The sequence below is a fragment of the Carassius carassius genome, chromosome 15, assembly GCF_963082965.1.
Source record: "Carassius carassius chromosome 15, fCarCar2.1, whole genome shotgun sequence".
Lineage (NCBI taxonomy): Eukaryota > Metazoa > Chordata > Actinopteri > Cypriniformes > Cyprinidae > Carassius > Carassius carassius.
Window position 1 is genome coordinate 5546175 of NC_081769.1, and position 17433 is coordinate 5563607.

Consider the following 17433-nt stretch of genomic DNA (forward strand, 5'->3'; position numbering starts at 1 on the left):
TGGACGACTGGCTGGTTCTGGCCCGATCATGAGCGGAGCTCATGGACCACAGAGCCGTTTTACTCGATCACCTCGAGAAGCTCGGCCTCAGTGTCAATTGGGTGAAGAGTTCGCTGAACCCCAGTCAGACGATCCTGTTTCTGGGTATAGTTCTGAACTCGTGTTCCATGACGGCGCGGCTGTCACCACAGCGCGCGATGGGCATTCAGCGTGCAGCGAGTTCTTTCCGCTGTGGCGCGACTGTGTCGCTCAAACACTGTCAAAAGATGCTGGGTTTCATGGCCTCAGCATCTCCGGTTCTGCGGCTGGGCCTGCTCCGCATGCGCCCCCTGCAGTTCTGGCTGAAGGCTCGGGTGCCGCGCAGAGCGTGGGCGTCTGGCCGGCTGCATTTCAAGGTCGATCAGAGCTGTGTTGCGGCTCTAGCACCTTGGACAGCGAACGGCTGGTAATGATCAGGTGTAAGCCTGGGGACTTCCCCGAGTGTGAAAATGGTGTCGACGGACGCCTCCACTTCGGGATGGGGAGCGCTGCTCGAAGGCAGACCGTCCTTTGGCCTATGGTCAGAATGGGAAAAGCTCCATCATATCAACTGCCTGGAAATGCTGGCAGTGGAGAACGCGCTGACGCGCTTTTGTCCCCATATCAAGGATCACCACGTCATAGTCCGTTCGGACAACATGTCCGTGGTGTCCTACATAAATCGCCAGGTCGGTCTCGGGTCCCGAAACCTGTGCAGGCTGACGGAACGCCTCCTGATTTGGGCTCAGCGCAACGTGTGCTCGCTGAGAGCAGTGCATGTGCCTGGACTGCAGAATCTGGGTCCAGACAGGCTGTCCAGAGGCAATGTTCCTACGGGCGAATGGTCTCTACACCCGCAAACAGTCCGGCTGTTGTGGCAGAGATTTGGCATGGCGGAGGTGGACCTCTTGGCGTCCCACGAAGACGCTCACTGCCCCGCGTTCTTTTCCAAGAACGAAAGCGCGCTGTCACGGAGATGGCCGTGCTGCCCGCTTTATGCGTTCCCTCCCGTCTCCCTCCTTCCGCAGGTGATAGAACGGGTGAGAGAAACGAGATGTTCAATACTGCTTGTAGCACCTCTTTGGAAGAACCAACCATGGTTCCCAGATTTGATGCAGTTAGCAGATGTCGCCCCGTGGCCGGTACCATTGAGGAGAGACCTCCTCTCGCAGGCCAGGGGCTCGATTTGGCACCCTCAACCGGAGTTGTGGTCCCTCTATGTATGGGCACTCAATGGTTACCCGCTGATCTCGCAGTGAGAGTGCTAAATACCATCACTCAGGCTAGAGCTCCGTCGACACGACGTCTGTATGCCTCGAAGTGGTCGGTGTTCTCCAGCTGGTGCACAGCTCGAGGTTATTCACCCCTTAGTTGTGAGGTGACGGAGGTCCTCTCCTTCCTTCAGGAGCTGTTGGATAAGGGCAGAGCCCCATCCACGCTCAAAGTTTATGTGGCTGCCATCGCGGCGTTTTCTGAAACGGCGTCCGGTCAGTCAATAGGAAGGAATGATTTAGTCATCCGGTTCCTCAGAGGAGCTAGGAGGCTGAATCCTCCCAGACCTCCGTCAGTCCCTATGTGGGACCTCGCGGCGGTTTTGGAGGCCTTGAAAGGTCCCCCTTTCAAGCCTATCCAATCGATTAGCCTTCAGCATCTGTCGTTCAAGACAGTATTCTTGTTGGCTCTCGCTTCTGTGAAGTGTGTGGGTGATTTGCACGCGCTCTCGGTGAGCCAGTCGTGCTTGGAGTTTGGGCCCAATGACTCAAGAGTCATACTCAAACCTAGGCACGGTTATGTGCCGAAATCCCTCAACACACCGTTTCGGGCTTAGGTTATTGCCCTGTCTGCCCTGCCGGTGTCAGGGGAGGATGGAGACTCGAGTCTTCTTTGCCCTGTCAGGGTTTTAAGAGCTTATGTGTCTCGCTCTGCTGCCTTTCGGCAGACGGAGCAGCTATTTGTCTCGTTCGGTGGGCGTTCCAAGGGAATGGCTGTTTCGAGACAGACTCTATCCAGATGGATAGTTGACGCCATAGCGTTAGCTTACGCTTCCAGGGGCCTTCAGTGCCCGTTGGGCGTCAGAGCACACTCCACAAGAGGCATCGCCTCGTCGTGGGCGTGGTCTACTGGGATCTCCTTGCAGGATATATGTATGGCGGCAGGTTGGGCCTCGCCGTCTACATTTATCAGGTTCTATAACCTGGAGGTTCCCGCCTTGCAAGCAAGGCTGCTGTCGGTATAGGCGAATCAGGGCCCTGAGGGGAATTCTGAGTTCACGAGCGCTATGCGCTGCTGACTGTTATATGGGCAGTATTGCGTAAGACCCGCATTGCCACATTGGTCAGGCCTTGCCTCGGCTGTGTGACGTCATATTGCCGCATCTACGGATGCTGCTAGATATGGGACGGAGGGCTTTTTCCCTTTTCTGTCCTGGACTCTCTGTGAGTCCCTCAGGTGACTGTGCACTGTAAATCCTGGGCGTTGCTTCAGGTTTATTGGTGTGTGATCCCTGCGCGCACGGCGTTTTACATTGGGTTCCCGTAGCGTCTTAGCTAAGACGCAGTACGAGAGAGCTCTCGTAAGAGAACGTACTCGGTTACTAAACGTAACCTCGGTTCTCTCTAGAAGAGCGAACGAGTACTGCGTTCTCTGCCGTGCGCACGATTCACTCTGGTTCGCTTCGGCGATGAAATAAATCAGGTGAGTCAGCCTTTTCGAGCTCCTTTTATAGGTTGGGCCACACCCGTTTCGGCGGGAAGTGGCAAGAAGGGCGCGAAGCGCCCTTATTGGTCTGATGTTGCATCAGCCCGCGCTCGATAGGCTGTGCAGTTGCCGCAGAACAAGCCAATGAGCGAACGAGCCGTCTCGCCTATGGCTGTGTACTGCTGCAAATGCGCTTTACAAAAATACAAAATTAAGGATAATTTTTTGCTTCAGTATTTCGTGAAAAGAGACTTTTCCCGTAGCGTCTTAGCTAAGACGCAGTACTCGTTCGCTCTTCTAGAGAGAACCGAGGTTACGTTTAGTAACCGAGTACGATTTTTGCAAAATGTAAATAGGTATTTCATGGATTTAGAAATTAAATGTTAGACTAGTAAGGCTGACATGAATATTCAAGATGACAATTCATTTTCTAAATGCATTTAGAACAATTAATATGTGCATATGTTTCACTTCTATTTATTCATTTTTTATTTTTTAATCACAATGGCACAACTAAACCTTTCGTATACAGAATTGTACAACATTTGTACATCCTGCATATAGAGAGATTTACAGTATGCAGTTTTTGACTACTGAGTGCAAAAAAAAGGCATCCTACTGTACATCTGTCAGTTTGGGAGCAATGAGGAAAAATATGAACTGAAAGATGTCAATGTTGTGCTGTGAAATACTGAGCCCTATCAGGTATAAAATAATCTATTTGGAAGCTATGAACATATATGAAAAGGCCCATTCTACTCTTTTAGAGCAGTTTCTGTACACAGCTGCTAACTGCTGCTTGCAGCTACATTTTTGTTTGTCTTTACAAACTGAGTTACGAGTCGGAATTATTTTCTAATCAACATATTAACTTGCGCTTAACCCAGAATATCCTTTAATTAAGGGATAATTAGTCTGTAAAGTCTACTTACTAAAAACAATAAAGTGGTACATCCATAAATTAAGTCCTAAAAATGACTTGATTTCGTAACTTAATTTTACCTAATTTAAACAGCAAATCTGTAGGATAAATGCTATTTACTACAGTATCTGGGGTTTTATCCTAAGTCTCCAAAACAAGAGCTTATCATACAAGCAGTTTTTCAAGTGTTCACTGCTGCCCAAGGATTTCAAAGTTGTTAGTGTCTTCAACCGACTGTAAAATGATTTTCATTCTACCAGTTTTTGGAAAATGTGAATATACATTTTTGTAAAATTACATAGAATGGAATCTCAGTTTTCCAAAGGAAATGTGAAGCAAGATGTGGAAAAACCCAATCAGAAAAGAAAAGTATACAAAATAGACACAGTAGGGACAGCGAGGGATGGGGGAGGTTGCGTTTCACACCAGAAAATGCCTCAATCTCACTCTCACACACGCTTGAACACTCCCACAAACCTATTTTCTGTCTTTCACATACATACTGTCTTGAAACTGTGATTTTGCATTTTTACATTTATGGTTTGTGCTACTGTGCATTATCTGATGAGAGGCACATACTGCAGCTCCTCTTCGTCAAGACAGGAAGACCAAAGCAACCTTTATAGCTCCTCTCTAGTGGGTTTGCTATGTGTGTTTGCTTCTTTCTCCCCTTTGCTTTTTTAACTCTTAGTTATCTCATTTCCACACCTGCAGGTATTTCATTTTTCTATAATTTTCCCATGAAACGACTGAGCTGAACCTCATGATGTTTCATTACGTAAATATTGTGAGAGTGGCATTCGGGATTCTTAAAGGAATAGTTAACCAAAGTCAGGGGAGTCCAAACCTGTTCCTGGAGATCTGTAGAGTTGAGCTCCAACCCTAATTAAACACACCTGAAACTTCCAGGCAAGCTGGCTAGAGCTAAATTCTGCAGCTCTGCAGGGCAGTGGCCCTCCAGAAACAGGATCGGACAGTTAAGACATAATTTACTCATACTCATTTTGGTCCATGTCCATAGAGGAAGGTTTTTTTTTTCAACTAAAATGGATAGAGGTTAGGGCTGTCAAGCTCCAAAAAATAAATAAATAAAAAATAAACATAAGAGCATAAACATGGTCCACACAAGACTTGTTCTATTGTATACTATGCATTTTTTCCTCATGCAAAACTATCGTATGGCTTTTCTAAAGACTTGGAATATAGTGCATGGACATCTTTCATGATGATTTGAAATTTTGAAACAATTTTTATTGTCATTTTGAATCTTGGCAGGCTCATTTGCTTTGAAGTACTGACTTTATTTGCTCCATGGAAAAAAAGGTCATTCAGATTTGGAACGATATGAGGGTGAGTAAATAATGTTAGAATTGTTATTTTTGGAAGAACCGTTCCTTTAAGGCCACTTAAGTTAAATCTAAGAGTGAACTGTTTCAGTTAGCATAAAATGTTAATGAGACAAGGTTATGATGTGAGGTTATGTCTATATGTGGCTGGTATGTTACCTGGCTATGACAAACAGCACACAACTGACACCCAAGTAAGCGAGCAGAATATACATCCAGATGTCGGGGGACAGGGGGTTGAGAAAGGAGAACACCCCCGGGTTGGTGCCGTTGGGTTTGCGGTACAGTATACTTATCCCCAGCGTCATGAAGGGTTTGGAAAAGTCGATGACCTTCTCCCGCACGTACGTGATGGCCAGGGGTGCCACTGCAAGATCAGCTTTCTGCCAACAAATAACGCACAGGGAAAAGAGCGATAGGCTGTAAATCAGGGCGAGCAGAAGCATTTAGAGGAAATCAAATTAAGAAAACAGGGCTTTTACACATCACACACTCTGCCCCACAGCATTTAAGAGGAAATTTAAAGCCCTCTCGTGGACTCGCGCTCTCTCTGTTGATTTACCTGCTACTGTTTCAGCACTTACTAAAGCCTTTCGTGATTTACGGGGTCTAAGGGACCGGAGGAGTGCTGAACCGAATCCACTCTTTCAGCTACCCAACTAGACTAAAAAAATGAACATAGCAGTTATGAAAAAGGGAAAATTAAGTGGGTTAAAGATTTTACACAGGTCTGATGCTGTTGGCTCTCTGTCAAACAGCCTGTTTCTCTTAGCATATGTTTCCAGGGTCAGTTTGATCTAAAAATTGTGTAACAAATAAAGGTGCATTCTTTAAACATTTTTGTTAATGTAAAAGAAAATATCTTAAAATGTCAATGACTTTTCCAAAAAGTCAATGGAAAATTTAGTGAAGTTAAAAGAATTTGACTCATTTGTGCATTTCGCTTGTTTCATTAATGACCATCCAACCTGATCTCTTAAGATAATGTAATTATTTAACATTTTGACAAATTGGTGGTGAACTGGTTAAAAAAAAAAATAATTATATATATATATATATATATATATATATATATATAGTATGAAAATTTCACCTTTTGATGAATTAGTGGTGCATTTGTTTGATTCATTTGTATAAAAATTACATTTTACATTTTGACCAATTGGTAATTGCGTACAATTTTACGCAGCTATTTCATGTTTGTGTTGCATTTGTGTGATTTCACTGGTACAAAAACGTCACTATTTTATGTTTTGAAGAACTAGTTGTGAATTTGTACAAATTCGTTCTTACTAAACAAGTTTAAGAGAAAAAAGACAAGAAGGTCCCCCTCTAAACCTCACTGTCACAGGAATAGACAGACTGTTTGAAATATGAGCAAATTAAACCGATTTGTCAAAATGTTAAATAGTTATGAGAGTGTGAAGGACCATTTCCTTGCCAATATCTATTTGTTTCCAAGTTTCTGGGGTAAAGGATCACAAATGATGCTCATTACAGAAGCAGATTACTTCCTGGAAACAAAAAGTAATGTGCATTTTTTAAAAATCCAGTGTATTTACTATTAATACTACTGAAAACCTCTCACTTTCCCATTTGGGACTTATACTGTGTATTCACTTCAAGCAAGCAACATCATACACAACGAATTAGCTCACTCCCATTGTAATAATAAAAAGTTGTCTATATTTAAAGTCACTTCATGCAAACTATGTTGGTGACACATTGAGATACTACAGATTGAAAAAAAACTTAAAATTAAAAATTACATGCAAGCCAAGCATTTTAAGGCATAGTAGGCACACTCCCAATGCAAATAATATTGCAAAGGTTAGGCACTATAATTATGCTGATCATTTCAGCCTTAACAAATTACAGTCTGTACATGTAGAGCGTTCCAGATCAGTCACTTAAGAGCTTCCATTTCTATTGGCTGCTGCCTCGGAAGGCAGATAATGATGCTCTAGGCAACTGACTTGTTTGCTTATGCTTAAAAAGGCCCTAACTACACGAATGCTACTCATCATGTCCTTAAATTATTATTATTTGTGTGTGTGTGTTGCTTGCATGATGTTGTCATCACTGTGAGATCCACAGCTGCAATAGTCAAAACCATGTCTTCTTAGCATATCAGTGAGGAGTGTGACTGTATATACCATTTGAGGGCTGAAATGTGTCAACTGGTAGAGATTCTGCTGTACTGTTTATAGCACTGTACATTCTCAGCAAGAAAAAAAAAATCTAACTGCAAGCAGAAAACTACTGCATATAATCTGTTCTGCTTGCAGTGCAGGCAGCTTAATTGTTTATAATGGGAGAAACTGAGATGTGATGCTTCATTCATGTCCAGTGTAAACATGCCATAACAAGTTGTTTACAGATCTCAAGCAACAATGCAGCTTTTTACAGGTGTATTTCAAAGGTGTCTGGTGTTGGGTTAACACTTTGTTTTGGTTTTGTTTTTAGGGCCAAATTTTCACAATTAACTAGTTGCTCATTAGCATGTATGTTACTAGCATATTAGCTGTTAATTAATAAAACACATATTAATGCCATATTCTGTATGATACTATTTTAGGTCCCCTAATCCAATCCCATAGCTAAGATTAACAACTACCTTACTAACTATTAATAAGCAGTAAGTAATAGTTAGTTAATAGAGATAATTGCTCCCTAATCTAAAGTGTGATGAGATTTGTATTCATTTAAGTATCTTGAACTCATCAAGGATGCATTTGTTTGATCAAAAAGGTATACAATATAACCAGTAATATTCACAAATATTATTAAAATTTAAAATAACTTCACATTTTACTGTATTTTTTAATAATCTATTTCTGTTGAGCTGAATGTTCAGCAGCCATTAAGGCCCATTTACACAAAAGATGGTAATGATATAGATATAGTTTTAAAAGTAATTCTAAATTGAAAAGAACTGCAGAATCCACACAATAAACTACAACGATAATGACACAGAGGAATGGTATATATATATATATATATATATATATTTTGTATATATACAAAACTGCAGTGCATGCTTAGAATAAACAGAATGTTATTTTGCATTAATGTGGACGTGAAAATAGTTATCTATATAGCTATCAATCATTACATAAATAGGGCATTACTTTTAGTAACGTGATCCTTCAGAAATCATTCTAATATGTTGATTTGGTGTATATTATTATGAATGTAAAAAAATAATAATAATAATTCTGCTTAATATTTTGGTGGAAACTTTTTTTTGAACAGTAATGTCCAGAATACAATTTATAACACTTTCAAATGTGGCTTATACAGTCAAACTTATAACTTGAGAATTTTGCTTTTGAACTCTTGAGTTATCATTCATTCATTCATATTTTGTGCCTCTCAGACTCCAAGTATCTAGAGGGCAAAGGAATCCTGGTCTACAGTTTGTATTCTTTTAAATATTGCATACTTGCTTTGAGCCCTTCAACTTAAAGGGGTCATATTATGCTTTTTTAAAGATTATTATTTGGTGTAACAGAATAATGTCTACATGCATTAATGTAAAAAAAAAAAAAAGTATTTTTCACATACTGTACATTATTGTAGGTCCTCTATGCCCCGCCTCTCTCAAACGAGTTGTTTTCTACAAAGTCCCTCCTTCCGACAAGCACAGTCTGCTCTGATTGGCCAACTGACTCAGTGCATTGTGATTGGCCGAAAACCACAAGCACTCGGCGGAAATGTAACGGCCCCTTTCCATAATCATGAGCTTCATCTTTCAAAATAAATGTAAAGACAGTTAATAATGTCCTTAGTTTTACCATCAGTTCAAGCCCGAATGGGGAACAGAGTCGCATGACAGACACAGTGATGAAGCTCGTATGTGTTTGCAGTACACAAGCCACAGACGGTGAAGACAGCTGACTCCACTGTGATGTGTGTCTCTCTCTCTCTCTCTCTCTCTCTCTCACACGCACACACACACACGCGCGCACGCGCGCGACATGAAAAACTCAGCATCTGAACATCCAATAGCAAATACTTAAACTAATAACAGAACATACTTATAGTAGCTGATTCAGAAGCGCCAGATTGTCGTAGCAAAGTCAGAATGACCTCCTCTCCTAGGTGTTAGGTGCTAAAAAATGCATCTGCTTTCGGAAGGCCCAATAACGTGCTTTTGCTTTCATCTAGATACACATTGCATCTCCCTGACACGACTGCTTCAAAACTAACTGCGGTTACTGAAACCACACCTGTTTTGTTTGCGTGAACATTTGGGTGGCAATACGCAAATATTTCCACATCGTGACATAGTTATGTGTATGTTTGAATGTTTGTGGCAGAGTCTTAACTTTGATAAAGAATATCTCTTTGGATTTGAGACTTTAGTCTTTGCAACTTTAGAGATCTTCTTTATGTACCAAGAGCTTGTAACACTCCAAAGAGAAAGGAAAAATTGAGATTGCATCATATGAACCCTTTAAAGACATATGACTTGAGATTTAAAGGCCACATTTTCAAGCCTAGTACTGCGGATTCATTGTTTGACTACAGTTTGATTTTAAATCTGAGATTATACCCGGTACGATTTCAACATGATAATTCTTCAAAGAAACATCCATACTGAAACGATAAGGTCGTTATTCCTCCTCCAGAACTGATGGAGGGTCCGCTGTCGAACGGCTGACACCAGCTAAGACGGCTAGGCCCCTAAAACTGACGTTTAGTTCAATTTCACTACTTTTACTGTTACAATTGGTATAATTTCAGTCAAAATAAAGGCTTCCATCAAGAATTATTGGATTGTCTATAATTATTCCCAGAGGGGGCAAATTAATGCCAGAAGTGAGCAGATGTTGTCTCGCTACCTTTCTTTTTTTTTTCTTCTAGTCCTTTGACAAGATATTTTTATCTCTTACACATCAATGTACGGGCACACTGCAAACTCCAGACTGCTCTGAAAGCTTGTCAAGGCCAATTACAGTCTGTCCTGCTCTCGTCTTGTGGAGTGGAGAGGGGTGGTACAATGTTGCTGGGGAATGTTACAACAACACACACACCCTTCGCTTTCACACCACACAATCTGGCCATGACCATCTGAGGAACAGTGACTAAGAGATATGTTGGAGCAATGGTATTGAATACTGGGAGTGCAGCATTCTTCTCAACAATGTGTTTATTCCTATCTAAGTATTTGTGGAATCTAATGAGGATGTCGAAGGGCAGTGTTTTCTCCTGAATGTGTGTGTTTGTGAAAGTACGTGTGCTTGATAAGCTCTGTGGGGGGAAACTAATGCCAGATTTTTCACTTTGTGTCCTCTCGGCAGTATGTGCTTGAGTTTTATTTTATCGCATTTCGTACCATCTGCTATGCACGCACACACGCACTGCTAATCTTATTTTCATATCTATTTCCTCACTGAGAGCATCTCCTTTCATTGTATAATCTTGACAAGTCCCTTCTGCAGCATGGTGGGAAATGCGTCAGGATTCTGCACCATCCTGAATTGAATTAGGAACGCCTTGTAAATTACACTACAATTTCTTAAAAATGTAATTAAATTTGAATCGAGGCAGCAAGCATGAGGCAAAATTCCATTTCAAAGAAGTAGATTTAATATGGAAGGATATTCAAAGAAATGTATACAACTGCAGTGTAGCTTTTAATAATAATATTATTTTATTTTATTTGTAGTATGAATACACACGTGTGTGTGTGTGTGTGTGTGTGTGTGTGTGTGTGTGTGTGTGTGTGTGTGTGTGTGTGTGTGTGTGTGTGTTTCTTGAGCAGATAATCCGCATTTTAGAATGATTACTGAAGGATCATGTGACATAGTAAACGGGAACAAATAACGTAAAATATATTTAAATATATACATAAAACGTTTTAAATTTCAATATTTTATAATATTTTAATTTTCAAAAGTTATTTATATTTTTGTAATTAATATATTTCATAATATTTTAGTTTTTCCCATTTGTTTTTTAAATAAATGCAGTAAATCTAGTTTTGTTGAGCTGCACTAATTTTGATGCACTTTATGTATTGCTATATGAAATAAATAAAATTAGCTTTAATGGTTATGATAGTACTGAGAAATAAATCAGACTAATCAGTTTAGGGAAACATCAGGGAATAAATATAATTAGTCAAAATTAATGAGTATTATTTCTCACAAAGCTTGTGTGTGATTATGTTTGATTTCTTTGAATTGCTATTCAATAAACTCTTCTTTCCTTTTTTTTTTTTTAATTCCAACATCTTTGGTGTGGGCAGGGGGTGACCAAAGCTATACATATTCATATTGATGATTTGAAAGGGAGCCAATTTCACTAAACCTTGCAGAGTTGTACAGAGTGAAAACCCTGAGTGCAATCAAAACAATATTTGGATTGTGGAGTCTGACTCACATGGTCCATCAGTTCTCGGATCATGCCATTCCACTGGCCCGTGCTCTCTTCCTGCGCTCCGTACTTGCCATCCTCCACCAGTCGTATTTCATAGGTGAAGCCCAGGATGGCAGCCAGCTCTCGCAGCAGGTCGATGCAGTAGCCCTCGAAGCGATCGTTACCATATAGAGGCTTATCTGACTTCTTGAACATCACGTAAGGCTCTTCCTGTGGAGAGAGAAGACATTGTGCTCTGATTGTCAGAAATATGTCTGATATATATCTGATAGGGCTTGCACACTCACAGAGATGTGTAGCCATAGGGAGTAAAAGAAAAAATATTATCATGCAGCTCAAACTACAGTTTATATATAATATAATAGGTAACACTTTAGTATAGGGTCCAATTCACACTAATAGCTAGTTGCTTATTAGCATATCTATTATTAACATATTGGCTGTTTATTAGTGCTTATAAAGTACATATAATGCATAACATCCATAATCCTACCCAATACCCTAAACTTAACAACTACCTTATAAACTATTAATAAGCAGCAAATAAGGAGTTAATTAAGGCAAAAGTCATAGTTAATGGTTAGTTAATATTTAGAATTGGACCCTAAAATAAAGTGTGACCATATAAGATAATATAAGCACATTTAAAAAAATACTATTTTAAAAAAAAAATTATATAATAATAATAATAATAATAATAATAATAATAATAATAAAAAATAATAATATCTGTTGTAAAATCTGTTCCTTTAATAATAATAATAATAATAATTCATACATTTATATAGCACTTTTCTAGGCACTCAAAGCGCTTTACATAGTCAGGGGGTATCTCCTCATCCACCACCAGTGTGCAGCATCCACCTGGATGATGCGACGGTAGCCATGTTGTGCCAGAACGCCCACCACACACCAGCTTACTGGTGGGGAGGAGACAAAGTGATGAAGCCAATCAGCAGATATGGGGATTGTTAGGTGGCCATGATGGTCGGAGGCCAATGGGCGAATTTAGCCAGGATGCCGAGGTCACACCTCTACTCTTATCGAAAGAAATCCTGGGATTTTTATTGACCACAGAGAGTTAGGACCTCGGTTTAACGTCTCATCCGAAGGACCTTTAACATCGTCTGAACATGGTCTTAACTATTGTAATGCATGAGCAACAAATCAGCATTATAAGGCTATGTCCACACGAATCCCTATTCAATCTTTTTTTTTTCTTCTCAAATATCTGCGTCAACACAAAACCATGAAACCGAAACAAAACGACGTAGTATATAAAACGAACTGTAATTCTGCCACAGAGATACAATAAAAATGGAGAAGAAGACTTGGGCTATGCGCATAAACCTTGTGCGTGGTATACAAACGAGCATGCAACAATACATTTATAAATCTGTGTTAATGTTAGTTAATAAAAAGACAGTCGTTCAGTGTTTGTTCATGTTTGCTGTTAGGTGACATAGCGGAGTCTGCTAGGGGCGAGACGTGGGCTGATGACATCATCATTTCAGAAAACATACGGATTCGCTGTCCACAAGAAAACACAAGGGTAGCGTTTTCAGATTTACCCTGAGACCCAGTTTAAAAAAATATCGGTTTCAGTCTCCCAAAACACCGGCTCCGTGTGGATGAAACGCCTATATGATACAAAATGTATTCATATACACACTGAGACAGCTGATCTTGGCAATATAAATGCAGATATCTGGTTCAGACAACAGGAAGCTGGTGTGAACTGATCTTTCTATACCACTGAGACTATTCAGGAAAATGTGTTGTGCCAGGGGAGCTGATAAGCGCTTTCCCGCCCCCACGCTGCTTTACCGCCCGCATATTCACGGTCCTAATGAACCAATGAGAGGCAGCCTGTTCACAGCAGGAGCCCAGCATAGAAACAACAGTTCCTCTCATGCATCAATGCTCTGTGTGTAAACTATTTTATTTTTATTTTTTCATAAATTCTCTGACATTTGAAAACATTGTCAGTTCAGCCACCTTAAGACCTGTACACAACAAGCACAACTAATCGCAAAAAAACACATTAATCATTCAGCTTCAATACAAAAGTGTCATTAAACAATAAAGGTATTACATTACTCACATTCATACTATATGAAATATTAAACTCATCTGATAATACATACAATTGCCTGTTTTAATGCAGAGACATAGAAATACACAGTATTTCTGATACACAAAGTAGACAAGGTAAGAAAGTCCTTCTTCACTATAATGCAGTGTTAATGCTTATATTAACATTATTCGTATGAAAATGACAAAGTCAAAGTGAAATTGAATATCATAGAGACTTGGGCTGGGGTCTTTTGAAACGGGCCACTTTCTAACTACCCAAAACATCTTAGCAACTGCATGTGAATGCAGAATATCTCAGGAAAAGAGTGAGAACCCTTAGCAACTGCATAACAATGCCCTGGCAATCACCATAGCAGTCACAGTTTATTTTGTGAAATGTCACAATCTAGTTTCATATTTCATCTATGTCTGGTCATGAATTCTGCTTGACTAAATTGCTCTTGGTGCATGATGTTTTGGCCAGAGCTCTAAATCAAAACAGAGCATGAGAGCTCTGATATGTTAGCGGACTGGCAGACAGAGAACCTGTGTTGCTTCCAGCTCAGTCAGAGCTACCTTTAGTTTATGAACACTGACCAGATGCTGCTTCAGGCTTCTAGTTTTCAAATCAGATTTTCATTGGCTGAAAGCTGTGTCAAATAAGCCCCCGTGAGCTCTTTGTACTTGAGCGTTGTTTGTGCGTGTGTGTATTTCTATGGAAACAGTGCTGAAGTTGGAGAGGGCTGCTCACAGAAATGCGATAATATTTCATAACTGTCTGAGCTTTTTAAAGTCACGTAGCACTTTGACTTGAAGCTGAACACTCACCGAGCGCCGCGGCTTTCTTTTCCATTTGGCTTTTGTTTGTGAATGGTTTTACATTCAGCTGGGTTTCATTTAGAGTGCTGAGCTCAAGCATCTGCGAGATCCACCAGTCTGTGCAGCCAACGTATCATTCAGAAGAGTGCCATTTTGCTTGCAAATAGGTTTTTAATTAGTTTGATGATTTTACAATTATTTTGGGATAATTTTAAAATGCATTCCTTAGCATTGTCTTTTTTTCTATACTTGTTCTTTCTTCTTCCAACAAAAATGTCTATTTCTGATGAGAGACAGGGAATGAGAGAACGTATGCTCGAAAGCTTGTCTTTGTGTGAATACGCATGTTTATGCCAAAAAGAAAGCAGATCATTCAAGGTCAGAATGCTGCAGTTGCTGATGGATAGGACAGATACCCACAACTCTGAAAAAGATGCATCTTAATAGCTGAAAATGCTCTGGAATGCTTTGAAGTACTTGTGAAATGTTTCACGGAAAAATAGCAGGAGATACATTACGTTTTCTCAAGTGCCAGAGGTCTCTGATTAATGTTGCTGAAAACCTGCTATTTCCACATTACAAAGCTCCCTTGATCAACAATGCGAATTCGGAGATGTCTGTACTTTGCAGCAGCAACTTCAAAAGTTTGTTAAAAGTCATCAAAAAGCAATTTCGTCATTTCATATTGAACACATTTTACATAAATCTCACAAAACCTGTCAAGATGTAGGGATCATATTGCACTCCAAATCAAAAGACAAAAATAGGATATTATATTTCGCCTAAGGAAGCAAAGCCCATTTGAAAACCATTAAGATATTTTGCACTGCAACATTTTTTGGATGTGATAATAGTTACATTACAAACATTATGGGCCACTACTTGATTTAAGGGTGGGACTGCACTGCCACAGGCCTAATGAATACTTGACCATATTTCACAATTTTAGAACAAAAGATGAGAAAAAAATTCCATATATGCTCCTTGGAAGTGGATGAAAGTGGACAAAGATACCAGGTGTAAACAGGGCCTAAATGCATTAATGCACTGCATTCAGTCTATAATTTACAATCATTCTACAAACATATTTTGATACGCTAGACAAGAATAGACTTAACAAGAAAATCTGAGACAAGGCCAGAGTTTAATCCTAGTCTTGCATTCTAATAAGTATATCATATAATTGATGTTTCTTCTGTTGTAATTTTCTTTGGATAAAAGTGTTTGCTAAATGAATAAATGCAAATGTAATGTAAATGTAATTGTGTTATATTTCAGTCTAAGAAGCATCCAACCTGCCTCACACAATTTACACTACACCCTCCTTAGGAACAGCAAATATTGCATCTAAACTCATAAAAGAGCAATTGAGAGAATACAAACTCTAATTAAACCAGTAATCCATTCAGCAGATGGGAAAGAAAAAGCCCCTAAAAGCAAAGTTACCTTCCATTACTTGCCATCTAATTAAAAAAAGGAATATTTTGACTCCTGGTAACAAATGATACTGGTTCATGTTATTTATTTATTTTTAAATAAACCAGCTCTATCAATGTTGTGAAGCTGTTACTCTGAGTGATATCTGGAAGTGAAAGGGGCTATTAAATCCAGTTGGAAAGCTACACACGACACTTTGCTGCTGTTTTCTGAACTCAGCAACCCCAGATTGCTGCCTGAAATTGTGATGCTGAAAACATTCAGCTATTAATCACAGACCTGGAGAACAAAACATCCTGGAAGATAAGAAATAAGAAAAAAAGTATAACTGTATTGTGATGTGCGAGTAAACTATTTCTCAGAAGTCTACAGTACATTCACTGGGCATCTTGGTGACTTGGAACCTTATGTTAAGCCATACGTTAAAAACCTGGGGAGTGGTCCTGGACAGTGCCCTAAAACTTGATAAACAGGTAAATCAAGTTGTGAAGGCAAGCTTCGACAAGCTTTGAACCTTGATAAAAAATTCAGTCTTTCCTTTCATTCTCCAATTTTGAAAAAGTTATGCATGGTTTTATCACTACAAGGCTAGATTATTGCAATTCGCTTTATTTGGGGATCAGTCAATCATCCATAAATCGCCTGCAGATAGTCCAAAATGCTGCTGCTAGAGTTTTGACAGAAGTTCGTAAACGGGAATATATAATTCCTGTCCTTCAGTCACTTCACTGGCTGCCGGTGTATCACAGAATTAATTTTAAAGTCCTGCTATTAGTTTTTAAGTCATTAAATGGGTTAGCGCCTGCTTACCTTTCTGATCTACTGACACTTCACCAACCAACAAGAGCTCTTAGGTCTGCGAACTTAGACCTCTTAGTGGTTCCTAGATCAAAACTTAAAAATAGAGGAGATGGAGCATTTTCTATTGCTGCTCCAAGACTATGGAACAATCTCCCACCTGAAATTAGAACTGCACCTAGCTTGTCCATTTTTAAAGTGAGGTTAAAGACTTTTCTATTTGATCTGTCTCATACAAAATGAATGTTAATGCAGTTGGCCTGTTTTTCATTGTCTTATATCGTGTTATGGTGCTCATTTTAAATTTTTGCATTCTGTATAGCACATTGGTCAACGGAAGTTGGGTTTAATTGTGCTTTATAAATAAAGTGATTGATTGATTGATTGATCTGATGCACACTGCACACAAAACTGGCAACCACTATCTGAAAATCAGGAGATCTGATCAGATGGACTGGTTCTACTTGTTTTTTTTTTGCACAAGTCTCCTGCCTGGAAATAAGTTACAGCATTTTTGTTTACTTCGCAACATAGACTTACTGGAAATACGTGTCTCTAAATACATTTCTGCAAAACTTGTTTCCAGTTGGAATAAACACTACAACCAGTAAAACACAGACAAATTTTATTCCTTTTTGCACAATGTATAATTTGCAGGACTACAGTTTCGATATTTTTTTTTTACACAATTACTTGGAGAAAATCATGTTATGAGATCAGAACAAGTTTACCACACTGTAACATTTAAAAACTGATACTTTTGAATTACAACCTTAAAACATGGGAGGCGTGAAAGAGCTGAGGATCCAAATGCAGCTTATTTAACAAGAGCATGGTCGAAACAGGAAAGTTCAAACACCAGCAAACTGGTACAATCCAGGGTGAGACAAAAGAGTAATCTGATAAACAGTCCAAGGTCAAAAAACAAGGCAA

General features: G+C 39.6%; 1 protein-coding gene across 2 annotated transcripts in view; it reads right to left on the reverse strand.

The window, feature by feature from the left end:
• LOC132158038 (glutamate receptor ionotropic, kainate 2) overlaps nucleotides 1–17433 on the reverse strand; it is a 193312-nt gene that overhangs the window by 50490 nt on the left and 125389 nt on the right. For both annotated transcript variants that reach the window (XM_059567283.1, XM_059567284.1), the window contains 2 exons: nucleotides 11374–11580; nucleotides 5143–5366 (listed from right to left, as the gene is read on the reverse strand). In XM_059567283.1, the coding sequence (XP_059423266.1) occupies nucleotides 5143–5366; nucleotides 11374–11580 (431 nt within the window). The remainder of the gene's footprint in view (nucleotides 1–5142; nucleotides 5367–11373; nucleotides 11581–17433) is intronic.